Below are 20,216 nucleotides of genomic sequence, written 5' to 3'. Positions count from 1 at the left end.
CTATTGGTGCATCCCTTCACAATAAAGTCTGTGCTGAAAAAGTTAGAGTCAACCAAGTAAGGAACTTCAGAGGGAAATGAACACCTGGAAAAAATGTGGGCAGACACATATTTTCAGGAATGAAGGTTCTCAGCTATTTTAGAAACTTGATGGTGTGGTTTCAGAAGCTTTTAACAGAGCCCAGGGTCCAGAAATCCACTCCCCACGTCGGAGGAGAGAAACTTAAGATTCCAGGAAAAGAAAGAAAAACAGCCAAACTGCAGAGAGGTGTTTGGGTTTCATCGGGCAGCTGCTGCTGTGAGGGATACGGACATAAATCCGGTCTGTTTGTGTGTGTGTGTGTGTGTGTGTGTGTGTGTGTGTGTGTGTGTGTGTGTGTGTGTGTGCTGCTCTTATCAGCTCTGTGAGGACCAACCTGCCGCCATGATCATGAGACACTGCCCACACTGACAGGACAAATAAATAACACTTTAACAGTCATATGTAAAGCTGAATTGCAGCCACAAGCTAAATCGAGAGTGCCTGTGGGAGGGGGACTACATTCTGTGCTGGCCCCTGTGGTTAGGTGTGGTGGGCTCTACCTGTGACCACACCCAGCTGTGCTTTAATGTTTATGAGTTTAGACGCGTTACAATCTTTGACAGACACACGCCAGTAATGTGCAGAGTCACTGAAACACAAACTGTGGTCGCTGACTCAGAGTATGTTAGCGCTAAAGCAGCACACGCCTGTAGGCAAGTAGTGGATGCTGCATTAGCACGATCCTGCATTAGCACCCTGCTGCAGCCCATTGAAATTGGTTTTCAAATTGATGCAGCACAGACAGCAGGTGCTCTGGAGATAAAATGTTAATTTTACATCCATAATTTCATTATTCAGAGAAATTAACTCGCACAGAGACACGCACACAGATACATTGCTACAGTATTATGTGTTATTGTTGTATCTGCTAATGCTAAGTGGCAGGTGCCCCCCTTAACATTAGTGACCTCTGACCTCTGAGGGTCTTTAGTGGTTGCAAAGGGACACAGGGGGTGTCTCTTGGGGCTAGACTTGAGGGAGGACCAGAATGAATGAATATTAAGAAGCGTCACACAGGGAGCATAACTAATGAGTGTGTGTGTGTGTGTGTGTGTGTGTGTGTGTGTGTGTGTGTGTGTGTGTGTGTGTGTGTGTGTGTGTGTGTGTGTGTGTGTGTTTGTGTGATGCTGGACTCAGCTGTGTGTGTCCACAGCACTCAGTTATATTTAAGCTCTATAGAGCAACAGCATCAGCTCTGACAAACATTTATCTCCAGTCAGATTAGGCAGAACTGTGAGGTGAAAAACACAAAATGAAGTGTTTTATTTTTTTCTTCACTGATTGATTGTAAAGACCAGGAAGGAAAAGCAACTTACTAAAGCTCCTACTGATTAACTTCCTAAATGTCTGCACTCATTTAATGACTCGCACGGTTATTGCCGATGGTTCTCCTGATCTAAACACAGCCTCTCATACGTCACCTGGACCAGGCTGCCTTCCTTTAGACCTTTATTTTTTTATTTTTTTGAATATTCTATTTTTATTTTCAGATTTAAACACACAAACAGAAAATAGACATATATAAAGGACAGAAAAGAAGGAAACCTACTGTATGAAATACGTTAATATTAGAATAAATACAGACAGTAGGTAGTTCCAAAATAACGAAAATTTAAAATATAAAAACAAGAAAAAGTTACAAAAATTCATTCTAAATACAGTTTTGTTACACATGGCACAGTCCATCATGTGAGTCGGCAGGTTTTCCATGTAGTCCAGATAGGGTTGCTATATCTTATAAAATGTTTTACTCCTATTTCTCAGGCACTACGTTTTTTTCTCGCTTTCGCTTTGGCACCTTTAAAAAGCAGTGTGATTTGATTTTGTCGACTTTGACTCTGCTTGCCTGGCTTTTGTTTTCTTGAAAGCCTTCATTGCCGTTTGTTTTGTAGATTGACAGTAAATGTATATATGCACTACAATCCTTCAGCCGCAAATAAATACATGCTTTTGACCCTGATTTTATTCTCCTCTATAACCACCTGAGATTACAGACCATATCTGAGTATTAATTGATCCTTACCTTTACGGGTCGATTGTCCTCCAGGTTGGAGTTTTTTCAGTCTGCATCCGATCATCTGGCATCAGATTGACCTGCAAACAACAACAGAACCAGCGACAACATTACAAAGACATCTAAACATAACATCAGACTCATTTCGCATCAATGGCCAACACAATGTGAGAAAAACATGAAATTCAGCTGAATCAGAAATGGTCTAAAAGCATGACCATCATGTTCAGGCCTCCATCCTTCAATCCTAGGTTTAAATGTACACATGCTGAGTGAGAAAGCATAGCTTGTTTTTGTTGCAAATACTCATAATGTGACAATGATGAAATGTGAAGTTTGTCTGCAGCCCCACCACAAACTACAAAACTCTCTGAATGAATCAAAAGATGAGTGAATGAACGACTTGGCTCCGGGGAACAGGAGCGGTTCCCAGCTCTCTCACAGAGCGGACACAAAGGCGAGATGTTGGCAGGAAGATGTAAACACTTGTCTCTGACTCTGTGCTTTGTGTCGCCATAATTTCTGAGTTGTACTGAAGCAGGAATGCTAAGATTCAGCCAAATGTGAACGAAACACACAGAGCCTCTTCTGAACACTGAGTAGGAGGAGGAAGAGGAGGAGGAGGAGGAGGATGTGTAAGTCCTCCATCACACCCTGCAGCTCTTAAGACCCGGGCCAACACTGGCAGGACTGATGATTAATGACTCTTGGCTGCAGTGCGGGTGTGAAACTAAAGAAAATGACACATCGTTAACAAGCTTGGAAAATCTGCTCTACACGAGTCTCAAAGGCTCAACTATTTTATTATCTACTACTGATGTGAGTCATTGTTCTACAAAGGCACGACTCCATGAAACTAATTCATAGGAACATCCGAGGTAGAGGGAATACTTCCAGTACAAGCTGCGCTGCACGAGCCAATCATAATGCTCATTCTTGTTTTTATAGGTTAATAAGTTCAAACTGCACGTTTCTGTGTAATGCTCTTATGTACTGCTGTATGCATGACTTGGCCTGATTAATACATTAATACTTCACATTACAGCTGATCGTTTTTCAAAGCATTTCTCCTGCTTCATGAAAGCCTTGGTTTTTGTTTCACACATTACACCAAGTAAGATGTAAGAATCAAAAGCCTGATACGTTCTCTGAGACTGGAAGTGGACTGAAGTGCAGGAAATGTGTCGGTCATTGAAGGTGCATGAGTTCCTCTTTGTATTGTTCTAAGATTAAGGATTATTATGTGGTTAAGGATATTTAACCACAGAACTTTGGAGAGTGCCCAGGAGTGTGTTACTCTTGGTACGACAAACACAGATGTGATCGTTTTGGTAGCTCAAAAGTCTCAATTCTACAGCACTTGGTTTAAACCTCTATCCCTCTAAAAGCATCTTATGGCCAAATTCCACCAGATCTGTGTCCGGTTCATCTCCAATCCGTCACAGCACCAGATCTGATCAGGTTTCTATTCTAGTCAATGTGTTAACTCCCCGGATCAGATACGCAAGACTTCTATTGTTGCTGTATACCAGAGCATGACGCATCAATCTCATCAGAGCAGATGGAGCGGGACAGGAAGTCAGGCACCAAAACAAAATGAAAACATCCGGTTATTTTTCAGAATCAAACACTCTGTGTTATCACCAGATCGTATTCACTTAACTACAACAACAAACCAAAGTCATCATGAGCGGAGCCAGGCCTGGAGTCAACAGGTCAGAGGTTTTCAGAGGACCAGAAAGACAACATGGATGAGGAGAGGAGGAGGAGAATCCTTGATTCAGTGATTACCATGGGGAAACCTCGGTCACATGACTCCAGGTGTCCGGCGGTTCTGCACAGTGCTGAGTTCTGAAAACACAACCGGTATGTGTTGACTGACGAGAGAGCACGGAGCAGGACCGCAGCAGATCGGAGACAGATCTGGTGGAAGTCCCGTCCTTTAGTTCCTGCGTGATGAAGGTCAAGTGACCTCCCCTCACAACTCAAGACAATCTGGCCGAGCAGCCCTTAAAAGTATCTGTATTCTGTGTTAGAGCTGTTTTGTAAAACCACACAGCATAACATTAGTTATTTATTTGTTGTTATGAGTGATTGGGGTACCAGGAAACAGGAAAATAAACTGAATTGACGTTTTGATCCACACTCTCTGTCCCCTGGTGGACAGTTTGATTTTGAGTGTTTGTTTGTTTTGTTAAGTTGACAAGGACAAATTACCACTCCACTAAGGCTTACTCTGTTGAGGCTTCAAAAATGCAAACATTCAGGTAAAGTACCGTGCTCATCATTGTCCAATCACAGTGGAGGAGAGGCGGGACAAACACCACGACCATCACATCCTGTACAAATGTTGAACAGCAACAGTAAAATTGAAATGCCAACATGCTTCAACCTTCCTTCATCCAAAGAGAAGCCATGAACAAGTACTCTGCTTGCATTATTTCCTCCACAGGTATTCAGATATCTGTACCACAACAATCTGATGCAACCCAAGACTCACTGCTACAAAAAATACTGTCAAGATACTCAGCTGTTAAAAATGCTTTGGAGTAACTGTAGTCTTGGTTCAGCATGCTAGGATGCCAACACTTCAGAGAAGTCTCATGGTAATGTCTTCAGTTCTGCAGGTTCAAACACATAAACCAAAGTTTTTGATACACTTAATGTGGACCTGATGATGGAGCGAGATGAAAGCCGGAGATTCCATCACGTTTTTTCAGATTCTTCCTCGGGGGAAGATGAACGTCTGAACCACATGTCATCACGATCCATCCAACATACTTCAGTTAAAGAGGAGGACAGATAAACAGCTGCTTCAAACATTAAGTCAGAAGATGGTTTGTAGCGAAGTAACAAACGTGCTGTTTTGGAAAGGCGATAAGCTGTGCCAACATCTCTCTATTTTGCACCTCCAAAGCCCTTTAGTCTCCCTGTCTGCATTAAAACGGCTCCCTGCCTTCTCTCCTTTCTTGCTGTGAGTGCAGATTCTGTCCCGCTGCTCTGTTGTGGTGGGCTGGCCATTTAAAAACAGCATCAGTCTGGGTCTGAGGCCTGGCCTTGAAGGGGCCTCTGTGGAGTCTGCCTTAAATCCAAACCTTTGAGGTGTCCGCCAGGCTTCCCTGGAGGGTTTCCCTAAACCTGACACTTCAACCTGACTGCAGCTTCAATGGCCAAAAACCAGTCTCCTTTTAAACCGCTGCTGAATATGTAGAGAGAAAGTCGAGGGCAGGGGGGTGAGAGGGGTCAGCTGACTACGAATCACACAATCCAGCCACATTTGATATAAACTGACTCGAGCTCAAATTTAACTCTTAACCAGAGCTGTGTGCATAAACAAAGCCTGTTATATCTTCTTCCTCTGCGCCGTAAAAAGAACTATGAAAACAAATCAGAGCCAAACTGGAGCAGAGTGAAATGATTTGACCAGATCCCACAAACACAATCCTTTTACTGCAAACACTCACTGAAACCAAGCGGCAACCTCCAGTCTAAAAATATGAGGCAAATGCAGAAGTGCTAAAACCTGCAGTTCATCGAGTGTCCACTTGAGGCTGGCTTGGAAGTACCAGAAACCACATACACACAAATTCAAAAAAGCAGATCTTTACAGCAGAAATAAACATGTTTACAGCCTGGTTCAAAAGACGAGTGTAGTCTGGATGGCTCATTTCTTGATCGGCACACACTGTGAGGGGGGTGAATTTCTTTCTAATGCGGCAATTTCGAAGATATTTAGATTATGAGTCTTCCGATGAGAGGCTCAGCTGACTTGATTGACAGGCGGGAACACTGTAGCTGTTTGCTAGGAGGCTCAAAGCCCGCCTCTTTACGTCACACTCGCTCAACAGCAGTTATGTTGAGTTCAACATTTCCAATATGGCTGCCCCCAATGATTCGCCTCAAAACAGCGCTTCAGAAACAGTTGAGTGACGTCACGGATACTACGTCCATTATTTATAAAGTCTATGACTGAAACGCAACATCTTCTAGCAATTTTACCTCAGATTACATTGTGCATTTGCATGGTTACAGGGGCTGATAGATTCAGGGGAAAACAAGGTAACATGGCCGAGTGGGGGAGAGTGAGTGGGGGGAGTTGGGATAGACTTACACTTTCAGTTTTGGTATCTGTATTTAAACAACACAGTATTATAGAGGCTATGAACTTTGCTGGTGGTTCGACTCCTGTCCACAAGTCTTTCTGCATGTCATTCCCACTCCCCACATTTCCTGTCTCTCCTCAGATGTCCTATTTAATAAAGATAATACTGAAAATGCAGAAAATACAATATGAAAATGTCAGTTCTATCCAATAGTGTGCAGCCTTGGTGAACCGGAGGTGTCAAATTTTGCACCTGATGAAATGATTTGGTTAGAAACTACAGTGACATGACTCAAAGTGTGAGTGAGTCGTCAGCTTTAAGAGTTGTAACATTTGGCTAACAGCTGGGGCTCATGGAGAACCAATTAAAGTTCATCTTCCAAGTAAAATGTGAGACTCGTGTTCAGAGCGGTATCAAACAGCCTTGTCTGAATCAAGAAACAAAACTCTGAGCTGGGTGAGAATCTAATAAATAAAGAATGACGCCACTTTGGGGTGTAAAGTGTAAGCTACACTCATTGTTGTGTGTATGCAATGTGTAAGTGGCGTGTGTCAGCAGTGTGTCTCTTTTCTTCAGAGGTGTTTTGGTGTTTGTGCAAAGCCAAGAGCGTGTTTGTATGTACAGCAGTGACATTGTAAAGTGAAACACGATTCATCCGATGATATGTTTGTCTTTGCGTGCCTTGTGTTGCAGAGTTGTGCCGAGAAGCCTCTGGTCGGTCCAGTGCCGTCCCCTTTCTTACATAACAGCATTGTGATGGACGTGTGTAAACAAACACAGTGGTATCTGAAATCTTTTGTGTGTGTTTAATGACGGTGTGCAGCGAGGACAGGACGTCCAGCATGCACTCACATGTAGTGAGACTCTGGCTCCCGTTGGCTGACAGCAGAGCGGTGATTATGCAGCACAGCCTGCCCTGGTGGGCCTGTTTGTGTCTCGTTCTGTATAATTAGTGTTTGAGCCGGGGATGACAACACATCTATAAACACCACATCTCTCTGCTCTGATGGAAAGTTACTGCTGTGTGCTCAGAGCGACAGGCCGGCTCAGCCGCTCATCATAGAAGAATGTGAGCAGGTTTTCCACCTCGCAGAGCAATTTACAGGCAGCCAATCAGAAGCTGAGCCCGGCCTGCAGCTAAGCCCTCACAGAATAGAGTCATTCTTGGCCGGCTGGTCCAGAGCCTGCACTCTGGTTTCCAAAGAAAGACATGAAACTCCCAACTGGGCAGCCACATTCCTGTCAGGCTGAATGACAGAGTATTGATAAATGATTATTAAAATCATCACTAGAGGTGAGAGAGAGGGCCTTCGGTACGTCCCTCCTGTTAATGCAACGTCTCACATTAAATATGAACCTCCTCATACTGCTGTTTTAAAAGTTAAATGCAGCTGGTTGCTGTAGATGTCATTCTGCACTCTCTTAGTTTTGGATTGTTGCAGAATGCTTCATCATTAGCAAGCCTTATTCACATGCAGATGTCCTGTTGGGATAACAGAAAATCAAGTGAAAGTCTACAAAACGGGAGTCGTGTTATTGGGGCGTCTTTATGAAAGGGCTGCTGATATTGTCATAAGATCAGACGCAGAGGAGAGAAACAGTAGCGGGTAAGACAGGACTTCCACCAGATCCACGTCCGATCCGTCTCCAATCTTTTGCGGTCTGGCTTTGCATTTTCAGAACACAGCACAGAGCAGGACCGCCGGACAGCTGGAGTCATGTGACCGAGGTTTCACTGCTGCTATCACTGAATCAAGGATTCTCCTCCTCCTCTCCTCATCCATGTTGTCTTTCTGGTCCTCTGAAAACCTCTGACCGGCTGACTCCAGGCCTGGCTCTGTTCATCATGACGGTTTGTTGTTGTAGTTAAGAGAAATACGATCTGGTGATAACACAGAGTGTTGAATTCTGAAAATTAACTGGATGTTTTCATTTTGTTTTGGTGCCTGACTTCCTGTCCCGCTCCATCTGCTCAGTTGAGATTGATGTGTCATGCCCAGGCATCTGGCAAAAATAGAAGTCTTGCGTGTCTGATCCAGAGGGCTCAGACCTTCTGGATCGGAAACGCAGCCGGAACGCCAACGGAGCGGATCCAGTAGAAGTTAACACATTGACTAGAATAGAAACCTATCAAATCCAGTGCTATGACAGATCGTAAGGCGGGACATGCTGCGGTGTGTATAACGAGAGAGAAGTTGTTTGTGTTTCGGGGGCTGAGGGGGCGTTTCTGCACACAAAGCACATTAAATCTAACTGCTAACCTTGTTATGATGATAGATAGATTTAGTGTTTTGAAACTCACAGAGGTCGAAAACGTCAGCAGTGAGCTGTGAAGACACGTTGGGATGTGACAGACACACAGGATCTTTAAATGTGAATTTTCCTGATCTTTTAAGGATGCATTAAAGTGTGGAAACACACATTTAAGAGCTTAGGCGACATCTTCTGTGTGTACATCAACATTACAGCAACATGTGTAGCTGGAGGACAGGGTGAGAGTAAGCTCAATCAGAGAGTCTGAGCAGACTCATTATCCTCCCTGTTTCCTCCGTCTGATGTTTACGACCGGCCTGCTCTCTGACAAAACTAACAATTACCCTCCAATTTACACCCACCCGGCCAGGTGAGGCTGCTGGCTACACAAACAATAACATCCATTTAGCTGCTTAGGTAAAACAAGAAGAGACATTCAAAGCGACCTGGCTGACCTGGAGCTCGTAAACATCCAGCTCTCACCAGGCTCGCTGAGAAGACGGGCCGGGCTCCTCCAGTCCAGAAGGATGATTCAAGTCCAGGGGGGCAGGTCGCTCAAACTTAAAGAGGAAATCACAGACCTGCAGGCGGACAGACACATAAAGTCATCAGTGGTGTTTAACAGTATGCTACATTATTTATCACTTTGAGTTTGCTGTTCATGCTTCAGTCTCTGACACAGCAGATTATTAGAAACACAGCAGACTGCCGAGGAGTCGGTATCAGCTTTCACTCGGGCTGTGAGTTTATGTGACTGTTGCAGAAGCCTGACGGAGGGCGAGGCCGTGATTCAGAGGTTAAACTCTGAGAAACAACAACTGCAGCTGAGGGTAAGAGGAGCCACAGATCAGAGGACGGCTGTTGCAGAAACAGATGTGACACGCTGAATGAGTGCAGGACAGGTGGAGACTCCATTAAAACTAATGCTCCACCTCTGCTCTCTGCTCCAAGGACTGAGGACTGCTTGTCAGCTGTGCTCTAGTTTAATAATCAATCAATCAGACTTTGTTTATAAAGCGCTTTTCATTTAAGAAATATAAACTAATAAATAAAATAAATAAAAAAGAAACTAAAAATGTATAAAAAATTAATTAATTAATTAATTAAGTGATGTACATAGAAACAACTTAAAATAGAATACATTAAAAAATATATATAAAGATAAATAATAATAAAATAAAATAACAAATAATAAATATATTAAAACAATTATAATAAAATAAATGAATAAAAATAAAATAAAAATTGAACTGATGAACTAATTTATTGGACATCACAACGTGGGGGATATAATTCAATTTTTGTTATAGGGCCAAATCACAAAAAAAGTGAATGCATGACTTCCTTCACCTTCCTTAGTTAGAGCCTGGAAATAAAACAAGTTTACTCATAATTATTATAATAATTAAAATTGAATCTATGGTACAGAAATATGTTTCAATTGTAATTTATTTATTTATTTGATTTATTATTTGTTTATTGTTGCCAACAAATCACAAAACAACAATGCAGACATTAGACTCAGAGGCATAAAAAAACAAGACTTAAATAATTATGAAATAAATAATAGATCATACAGAATAATAATAATAAAATACATAATAATTTGTATAAAGATAGATTTATAAATAGTAATTATGATAATAAAAATGTATTCAAGTGAGTTTTGATGGTAGAAAGTTCCCAAAGCCCTCCAGAGACCCATGTTATTCATTCTCACACACGACTTATCTTCAAAGATAGATGTCAACATGGTGGCATGATCATATTCTGATGGATTCGAGGAACTTGTTCCCAAAACTATTTCCTTGGACCTCCCTAACTGATCAGGTTGTGTAATGTACAGCCTCAGGCAAAGTACTTTTTGCTTCCAATGTCAGGGGCAACTAAAAGCAGCATCACACAAACATAACCACACAGGTGACATGGCCTAAAAACACCATCTAAAAATGGCAAACATTAGTAACAGCAGCTAAATAAATGTCTTCACTGTCGTGCATGCATGTTATCACCGTCTGTCTCATTATCACACACTAAAACGCACTGATCCCCTCCTAAAGCATGTATGCAGTTCAGGACACGCAGAGCTGACAGAGTTACACAACACATGTGGCTGCAGGGCGAACTGAAGAACCACATAAACAAATTCAGAGACAGTTTTACTGGAGGAGCTAAAAGTCACACCTTCAGGACATAATACTTTGTGTCAGTCAGAGGGTGGAGAACAACCAGAAACAATGAGTAAAACTGAAGTCTGTTATTAAGATTGAGACATTTCCTCTCACTGCATCAGATTGAAGTAGAACTATTCCTGTGAGTCAAATACACCCTGTAATTAAATATCTACTTTGATTGTAATGAACAGCCACACAGGAAATCTAACAAACCTGCAGTCACTAATAGAGATTACTAAAACCACAGCTTCTTCCCTTTCTGTCCCTTGAGGGTTCTAATAATGTTCTCTTTCAGACCACACGTTGTTCTTTGCATTTCATTCATATTTGTACTGTCTCTTATCCCTTAGAAGATATGAACTAACATTAGCTGACACATCCTCAACCACAAATTGCTCATATAATGACTCATAATAACTAAATGCCATTTAGAAAATTGTAGTTGCTTAATCCACTGTGTGTCTGCTACTTTATGAAGATGCTGAAGTTAGCATCTTGTTCGGCTGTTACAAGGAAGGTTATGGAAACAACAAGGTCCTGATCCAAAACCACTATACATAGATTTGTCGGATCTGGACTGGATTATCTAAGAGAGTCTACAGACTTTTTAGGTTTAGTTTTGTGAAACCTGGACCCTATTTTTTTTTTTGGTCTAGACCACACAAGACCAGCAGTATGTTGCGTAAGAACTAAGTTACAACTTAATTCACACTTAGCTCCTAGTTGGTGTAAAGTCCTCCTTCAGTTACCGGATGTCATGGCGCGTTGTTTTGAAAGGTGGGATGATTTGGAGGGTGAGGATTGGATGCTGGAAGTATAAACGTCATATCTGCGACAGTTTTTGGGTTAGTTTGGACGTTATGGTCTACTAGTTAAGATGAACCTTATGTCTCAATCACAGAACTTAAGTTATAAACTTAGTAGTTTCAACATATGGTTTATTGACAACTTTACACCCTAACTTAGAACACAACTTACGCACAGCTGGTGCAACAGGCTGCAGGTCCTGATCCAAAACCTAAATAAATAAGATAAATAATTCGGTCCAGATCTGAGTGGTTCTGGACAAGAACTGGACAAGAAGAAACAACGGTGAACTTAACAAAATAAAGGTTTTAAAAAATCTGAATCTGAGTTTAAACAGTCTTTATCTTCTCAATTTCATCTAGAACTGAAAGGTCAAGGTGTAGTGGTTTAGGAGCAGGACCTTCTTCCCAACTGCTAACTTTGGTCCTTACTGCAAGGCAACCAGAAACTAACTTAATAATTGACTCTGTAAGAGATTGAAACATAAAATACATCATAAAAATCGACTAAATGACTCCTAACATAACATATTTTTCAAAGCCTTGTGCAAAGCATGCCGAGAACCTTAGCCTAGCTAGTTAACTCTGTAGCTTAAACAGTTTGTAGCACGCTAACTAACACAGCTAGCCGTAACAAAACACATTTATTTGACTGAAAAAGTCCATAAACCAGCTAATTGTGTTAATATAAGAGTAACTAGAGTCTAATGTTAGTCCTAAAATTAACATTTAATCACCAAATGTTTCCTAACTGTCAGTGAGTAACGGTTAGCTAGAGGGTGACGTCACTTAAATATAATACAATGCTAGTTCGCTAAGCTAACAGGAGCTAACTCGATGGTTTGAGGAAAACAAACATCTCTGAGTCAAGTTTTATTAAATAGAGTTTAACTTACCGCTGATTTAAAGATGTCTCCACATCACTCCTTCGTCCAGCTTGAACAATGAATCATGAAAATGGAGTCAGCAAACCAATTAATTAGTTAAACCAGCACTGTGCTAATGGCAGTTTAAAAGCTAACATGAGGAGTTGGCTGGAGTTTGGAAATGCGTCACATCGCAATAATCTTAATTTTATTGTCTGCATGCTATTTATAGTACTGTACTTAAACATATATTATAATAGTATTTAATATTTAATAAAAAAAATTAAAAAAAAGCTTTTGTTATCTACTTGACAGTGAAAGCACACGTCACTTCCGGCCACCATATTTGTTTCCATTTACAATCATTTTTCAACATTAAATATTTTTTAAAAGTATTTTGGAGATTCGTTTTTTAATGTGCAGTGATGTGTAAATGAAAGAAGTGCTGGAACCAAATTATTTTAAGCATGAAGTCGAACAATACCAGATAGTAGTAGTGACCATAGAAGATAATGTTGCAGTCGTTACAGCTCGTTAAATAACTGCTAAAGCCTCAACTGGAATTATTCAAAAGTACTTCAGTGATTTTGACCCTAAATATATAAAACAGCTAATACCCACAGTAAAAAAAGACCAGGACTATCTGTAACCCAAAGTAAGCTGCCTATATCCTACTCAAGTAAACAGTTCCCAAAGTGGGGGTCGCAAGACACAACTGGGGGGTTCTGAGATGTCTTCTAGAATGTTTTTTTTTTTTAAAGTTATCTAAAATAGTACATTTAACCCATTACAGTGAAAAATATTTTTAAAAAATAGTAGCTAACCTTGAAATAAAACCTTGAAAATAGAAAATGTGATGAGTTTTCTGCCATTCTTTTTGCCAGATGACTATATGACAGTCATCTGGCAAAAATGTACCTATATGACATTCTCATATATAGGTAGGTTAATTTTTTTTCAGCTAAATGAAGCCACATTAAAACACTTTGAGGGACAGTGGGGGTCGCAGGGTGAAAAGTTTGGGAACCCCTGGCGTAGAGAGACAATTTTTTTCCAACTGGTCCCCTCTTGATAAATTCATTGAATAAATGTGATTGCCTACATATCCTTTATTTAGATAAAATAAACACTGATACAGTTTGATAATTATTCAATACATAGTCTGTGTTGAGCTCATGTACAGCAGCAATTGTTCTTTAAATTTAAGGACTAACACCTTCAGGGTTTGAATTTTGGAGATAAAGTATAAAGTCTCCTCAAACATACAGTGAAATACAAGTACTTTACACATCTTCTTAAACTTATTCAGACTTAAACAGGTAAAGAAAAGAAGCAGAGTAAGCCATGTTCATTCAGAAAAAACACAACTCACATTTATTGGCCTTCAGATCTCTGGGCAGAAGCCGAAGCAAATGAATATTTGGCACAAAAACAGATTTGTTTCATTTGATTTTCAACAACCTGAATCACAGATAAAATATAAACAGACATCACATTCCTGCGTCTGTGTTCACACGAGTGATTTAAAAAAAAAGCCACATTAACACTGACGGCTGGATGAAACACTGCAGTGATTTAGCAACACTTAGGTCTCTGAGCTGGAACCAGACTGTTGACACCAAAATCATAACTGGTCTGGTGTCAGCTCCAGTTCAAGTATCTTTGCAGAATGAAGGCCTTTCTACAAGCAGCAACATGTTTGTTATTCCAGTCACTGCTACACAATGAGGCAACAAGAAAGACGATACACACCACTGACAGCCTGCTGCATCAGCTTAACATTCAACGCTCAACTTCAACATTATTTTACAGCCAGCAGCAGACAGGCTTACAGACAAATCTGAAGCTACAGTGACCTGAAGGTGGAGACAGAGGGATGGTGAATTTTACTGTTCCAATAAAATAGATTCACAGACTGCAATCTCATTGCTTTTCATTGGTCCATCATACTGCTAATGCAACCATTTAAATGGTCTGTGCTGCTTTGTATGGAAGAGGGCAAGTGCTGTGGGAAAAGTATTTGTTTTCACACTTGGACCTAATCCTCTTCTATGTTTTTGTTCTTGTGTTCACTTCATGGAGGAACTATTATGTTTATTTGTTCCCATCCCAGTTAATTTGGAAGTTGCAATTATAACCAGCAAGCTTTGTCTGAACTGGAAGGGCCGGGAGATGCACACATATAACATCAGGGAGAGTTTGTTGATCACAAGTGTCAAACAGGGAAATCTTTCATCCCACATGGCCTGGAACAGTATTGGCAGTACTTTGCATTCAGCAGCAAGAAATGTGGCATGTTGCAGCAAACGATAGAGTCGTGAATGGACACTTTGCCTTGTTCTTGCCAAGTATTAGGTCGTTCTTCCACCTGGAGGTTCACTGCAGCTGCCGCGGCTGCTTGACTTTCATCAGACTGAAACAGATGAGGCTGAGCGTGAAAGCAGCTCTGACATTAAGGCGAACTGATTCTTTGGCAAAACAAGCGACACAACAGAGTCAAAGCTAACAACCATCAGGGAAACATCTTTCCTGCTGGTAGAATGATAAACCTGTGGACAGTCTCATGATTCGGCTCCACCTTCACACACACACACACAAACACACACACACACACACACTGAACTAACAAACAGTTACACAGACACAGCACAGTGAGGCAGTAATACACAGATACACATCGTATAAATGTTCATTATACTTCATTTTTACACGCTTTGGTCATTCAAAATAAACTACTCTGTAGATTCTATATACTTGCAGTTTTATAAAATACATTTTTAGATTTGATATGAGCAGCTTAACAGAATAAATACACACACTGATGCATGTTGACACCTGTGTGTGAAGAAATAAGGCTTTAAGAAGCTTCTGTCAGCTCATGTTAAAGGGCGGCTGTGAGTCGGGCAGCAGGTGAAGCTGTGCCTCTATTCAACAATCACTAAGACTTTGTTCTATAAGCTGTGATGATGTTACACTTACAGATATTATTTACATTGCACTATGTGAGCACAATGTCCCAAATGTACAAAAAGATGTCACCAACATGATCATTGAAGACAAAACAGCAGTCAGTATCCACCACAAGCAGGATGACCATCTTTTGATTACAATACACAAAGTTTATTTTATGACCGGAGGGATTATTCTGATGTGGATCATGTGATATAAAAATAACTTGATAGTGATTAAAAGCTGTGAGGCACAATCCCAAAATCTCAGAGAGTTTTAAAAGCATTAGTTTGATGATACTTCACTTTTAGCTGTTTTCTCTTTTTGTGTCAAGTGACTGATAACTTACAGCTCTCATGTTTAAAGGGGGATTGTGGGGTTTTAAAATCTGGATGCTAGTTTTACATTCTTAGGGGTCTAAATAACATTTAGCGATAATAGTTTTGCAATCGCTCCAGTAGATTGCTTCAGGCTGCAAAGTAGTCGTTCCTGGAAAAGTATGCTCCTGTAAAGTGCTTGTTTTTGCTGCTGACAGACTGCTCAGATCTGTATTTAAAATCTGTCAACTTTACAGAAGCAAGACAGTAAAATGCTCTAAACTAGATACAGGTGTCTCTTCAGAAACTCTCTCTTCAGATCATCAGACTCTATTTAAGAAAAGGTTGATTTCATTGTGCTCGTTCTCAGGAGTTGCTGGTCTGCCTCTGCTTCACTCGGTTACTTTGCCAGAGTCAAAAATAAGCTCTTTAATCGGTGCTTTGATCAGACACAAGGATTACTTTGGAGCTTGTTTCTCTGCTGCCGTCTGAAACAATCTACAAGCTGTTCCAAAACATCTTGCATCAGTAAGATATCTAGACCCCAAAATGTGTAAATGTAGGCCGAGGTTTAAAAACACTGGAAACTGATAAACAAACACAGAACACTTTGAATCTTTGTTACATAAAAAGTCATGAAATGTTTTAAATAACTTTTAAAAAAGGTATCACCTGACCTATCAGCTGTTTGTACCTTACTCTACTCTCAGCTGGTGATATGTGAGGGCTGGTGATGTGCAGATAAGAGTGGTAACTGGACTATAAGGTGACCTTTGACCCCTGTATTCTGCTCACAGTGGACTGTAGGAGGGTCAGGATGGACGCTCCATCAGGTGACATGAGGCTGCAGACCAAAAGGAGGTGCACCCTACTGGACGGTGTGCGTACTTGTGCACATGTGTGTATATAAGTGTGTGTTTGTTGCATTGAAGGTAAAGATGCTGATTAGTGGAGGACAGTTCCTGCTCCTCACTGATCTGGGACCTGCTGTTACAGCTGGGTGGGGCCTCGGCTGTGCGGCTCTCCACTGCCAGGAGGAGGCGACGTCACCAGGCTCCTCAGGTAGACACAGGGGTTCCTCCTCCTCCCTGAACCAGGGGCAGAACCGGGAGGAGGTGGAGGTGGTGGCAGGGAGCCTGGGGGTCTCAGAGAGGACATGAGAGGCTGCATCTCTGGCGCTGCTCCTTCCTCCTCCTCCTCCTCCTCTTCCTCCTTCTTCTTCTTCTCTGGGAAGCGGAAGGAGCCCTGTGACATCTGAGCTGTGATAGAAGAAGTGCTACCCAAAGTGCTGCCAGGCGGGGTGTAGGAGGCTGGGCGGGGTCCTCCCAGTCTTGCGAGGGCGCTGACACGAGGGTGGATGGGCTCAGTGGGGGCGGGCGGGGAGGAGATGCTCTCCAAGGAGGAGATGCTCTGGTTCCAGGCCTGCTGGAGGTCCACTGGGATGATCTTTGTGGCCTCCACGGACACACAGGGGGGAGGAGAGCCCACGCTGCCTTTCCAGGGTAGATGACTGTCTTCAGTGGGGGGTGAGGCGGGGGTGGATGTTGGACTCTGAGGGCTGTCCAGAGCTGCAGGGACTAAAGAAGGGGACAAAGTTAGACCACAGACACATCTGAAGACACTTCTGGATACAGGTTAGCAATGTTACTGCTTTTAAATCTTGTTAGCGTGCAGTTAGTTTTTGGTGTGTGTTTGTGTGTGTGTTTTCTTACCAGATTGGGGACGTTGTTTTGACGTCTCTGGCTTGCGAGCGACGAAGGTGATCCCAACATCGTCCTCCTTCTCCGGGTCTGAATGATCACCTTTCTCCTCTTCAGACTCCACAGGAACAACCACTGGATCTGAACACAAAGCACATCACATGACTGAACACTGATCACTCTAACATCTTTCATTCAGAGGAGGAGGTAAACTATGTTCATAGCAACCAGCATCACATGCAGGATCATTAATAAACAAAGTCAGTAATAAATCTGATGACCACAGCTGTCTCCTCCCCCTCTCTCCTCAGTGTCTCTGCATTACTTTTGTCGTGCCAGCTGACGTTGCGTCTCGGTTTGTCACTGCCGTCCTCCTTGACGTCTGATCCTCGGCGCTGTTGAAAAAGAAAGGAATAAACACATCAGTCAGTTTAACCTGCAGTTAAAACACAGCAGCTGGCTTTCAATCAGCACTCCTCTGTCTGCGTTCCTCACCTTCTTCAGGCTTCTCTCCTTCTTGTGTCGTTTGTGTCGGCTGGATTTGAACGTCTCCATGCGGCTCTTCATGTTCCTCTGAAACACCTCCCGGTCCTGACGCTCCTTCTCCCCCAGAGGCATGAAGTGACGGCTGTAGTGTGACTGATACTGCAGACAAACAAAACACACAGTCAACAACGTAATAACAACAACAACAAATTAAACACTGTAGTTCCTCTAATGGCCACTAGGGGATGAAGATAAGAGTTGAAAATAAAATGAAGGCTAAAAATGTCAATAAAACTGAGTAGATAAATACAAATAAAATAAATAAATAAACAAATATAAAATAAAAAGTAAAAAATAATAAAATAATAAAGCAACATTTAAATTAATATAATAATAAAAGTTAGTAATACAATTGTTAAACACTTAATAAAAGCCAGACTGGATAAATACGTTTTTAGTTTACGTTTAAAAGTCTCAATATCTTTATCAGCTCCTCTCAGATCCTCGGGCAGGCTGTTCTTCAGGATCTCTGTACTCTACTGAAGGACATCTGAGACCACCTCAGACCTTAACAGTCTATTACAACCCTACAAGAGCCCCTATAGCTTCTTCAGGAACCTTAGAGCCTCTTAAGGCTCTCATTGATGTAACCTACTTATTATTAGCAATGTGTTTTTATTTTTTTTGTGTGTGTGTGTGTATGTGTGTGTGTGTGTGTGTGTGTGTGTGTGTGTGTGTGTGTGTGTGTGTGTGTGTGTGTGTGTGTGTGTGTTACCCGTCTCCTGGGCTTGTACAGGTTCTCTGCCAGGACATGGTGTGTCTCTGTGTCTTCCTCCACCTTTGCGCTAGGGACGTTATCAATCACCTGAAGGTCCAGACACACACCGCTGCCATTCTCACGCCTGGAACACACACACACACACACACACACACACACACACACACACACACACACACACACACACACACACACACACACACACACACACACACACACACACACACAAAAACACACACACAACGTGCTGTCAAAGTGAGGCTGCTCATGAGCATTTAACAAAGAAGGCTTGAGGAAGACGATGTCAGAGATGAAGAGACACACAGCGGATGAATTAATGTACAAACACACAAAGTCACGTGACTCACAGGTAGTTGGTGACGTTGGTGACCTCAGGGAACGAGGCTCTGCTCGCCATTGAGGGCAGAGACAGTCTGGCTGAGGTCAGGACATTTCCACCCTGCACACACACACACAGGTCAAAGGTCAGGAGTAAAAGGCCCTTTCTTCTTCTTTAAGTGTCTTCAGGGGTATTTAAATTGATTCTGTCTTTGAAAACCACATTTCACAGAAGTACCGCTCTAACCTCATGCTGCCAGGGACAATTACAATTACAAAATTACAGTTTTCTTTAAGATTTTTGTCACTCTTATATTTTCTGTACCGCCCTGTACCCGTGCAAACACTGTGTGTCTGTGAGGTCGAGCTGAATCGATCATCACAATGAAGCCTGTGTCTCCAACAACTCTTCACCTGAACCAGAGAGGATGTTTTTCAGCCCCAGCTCACTGTATCGAGTCCCCCCTCATCCCCCTCCTCCTCCTCCTCCTCCTCTTCCCTCCTACCTGATCGATGACACTAATTGCGTCCCTGATGTTGATCTTCTGATAAGCCTCCCACAGCTCGCTCTTCCTGTACACAGACTTCCTCAGCAGCAGCTTGCTCAGGTAGTTCTTATCAAACTGCTCCCACCTGAGAGCGGACAGAGACAGACAGACAATCAGATAAGGAGTCCACACCATTGGTCTGCTCCAGGAGGTATTTAGACGCCTTTTGTGGATCTAGCAATAAAAACTGTTTTAGCATTATCCTGTTCATTTGTGAAAGTTTTTACAGACATTAAAAACACTATAAAGATATCGTCTTTCACCTGATTGCTCTGCAGATCATTTAGAGGCATCAGCTTTAATGTAACTTGTTGTCGTACCTCTTTTCAATCAGTGTATTAAAAATGTGCCCAGTCTGAATTATGAGTCTCTGATGAACTTGACTCAATAAAGCAGGAACACCCTGGCTGCAGCTTATGGAACGAGGCGGCGTCAGACATCAGAAAGGTGGCGAATGTCGATATAATGAAATGCATTCTGTTACACTTAATGCACCAATATTAAAAGTAGTTTCATGTTTTGAAATGCATGAACACATTTTAAGGTTTCCTTATTGTATTAATGTATATGCATTCTAGTTATGGTAACTTCTTTATTCACAATTAAGGATCCTTGGGGTCTCATCCTCACTGTGGTGGAGAGGCTCCCCTAGTGTTCACAGTCACTTACTACAGTAGAAACAGCCATAGAAGGTTCATATCTGAAGTGTAACAGGTGTACTTGTTTGACTGTTTTCTCTCCATCTCTATGACTCAAACTAGTGACAGTCATTTTTTAATTAGGTAACTCATTGGAGATTTAG

At 41.9% G+C, this 20,216-nt stretch overlaps 2 protein-coding genes across 6 annotated transcripts in view; both read right to left on the bottom strand.

Moving 5' to 3' along the window:
- Positions 1-12,652, bottom strand: part of plekhg4 (pleckstrin homology domain containing, family G (with RhoGef domain) member 4) — a 78,366-nt gene extending 65,714 nt beyond the window's left edge. Inside the window, exons 1-4 of one of the 5 annotated variants that reach the window (XM_034679859.1) lie at positions 12,606-12,652; positions 12,328-12,367; positions 8,907-9,032; positions 2,105-2,175 (exon numbers count right to left, since the gene is read on the bottom strand). The gene's annotated coding sequence lies outside the window, so the exon portion shown is untranslated. Of the gene's footprint in view, positions 1-2,104; positions 2,176-8,906; positions 9,033-12,327; positions 12,570-12,605 lie in introns of those variants that run through there. The other 4 variants (XM_034679858.1, XM_034679860.1, XM_034679862.1 and 1 more) reach the window with 4 other exon arrangements.
- A 992-nt stretch (positions 12,653-13,644) lies between these two features.
- The window catches only part of slc9a5 (solute carrier family 9 member A5), a 30,458-nt gene continuing 23,886 nt past the window's right edge, over positions 13,645-20,216 (bottom strand). The window contains exons 10-16 of the mRNA XM_034679894.1: positions 19,373-19,499; positions 18,896-18,987; positions 18,525-18,651; positions 17,759-17,908; positions 17,589-17,658; positions 17,276-17,404; positions 13,645-17,140 (exon numbers count right to left, since the gene is read on the bottom strand). Of these exons, the coding sequence (XP_034535785.1) occupies positions 16,554-17,140; positions 17,276-17,404; positions 17,589-17,658; positions 17,759-17,908; positions 18,525-18,651; positions 18,896-18,987; positions 19,373-19,499 (1,282 nt within the window). The 3' untranslated portion in view covers positions 13,645-16,553. The remainder of the gene's footprint in view (positions 17,141-17,275; positions 17,405-17,588; positions 17,659-17,758; positions 17,909-18,524; positions 18,652-18,895; positions 18,988-19,372; positions 19,500-20,216) is intronic.

The sequence above is a fragment of the Notolabrus celidotus genome, chromosome 3 (assembly GCF_009762535.1).
Source record: "Notolabrus celidotus isolate fNotCel1 chromosome 3, fNotCel1.pri, whole genome shotgun sequence".
In the NCBI taxonomy this organism is placed as follows: domain Eukaryota; kingdom Metazoa; phylum Chordata; class Actinopteri; order Labriformes; family Labridae; genus Notolabrus; species Notolabrus celidotus.
This window is presented reverse-complemented; position numbering and strand designations above follow the sequence as displayed.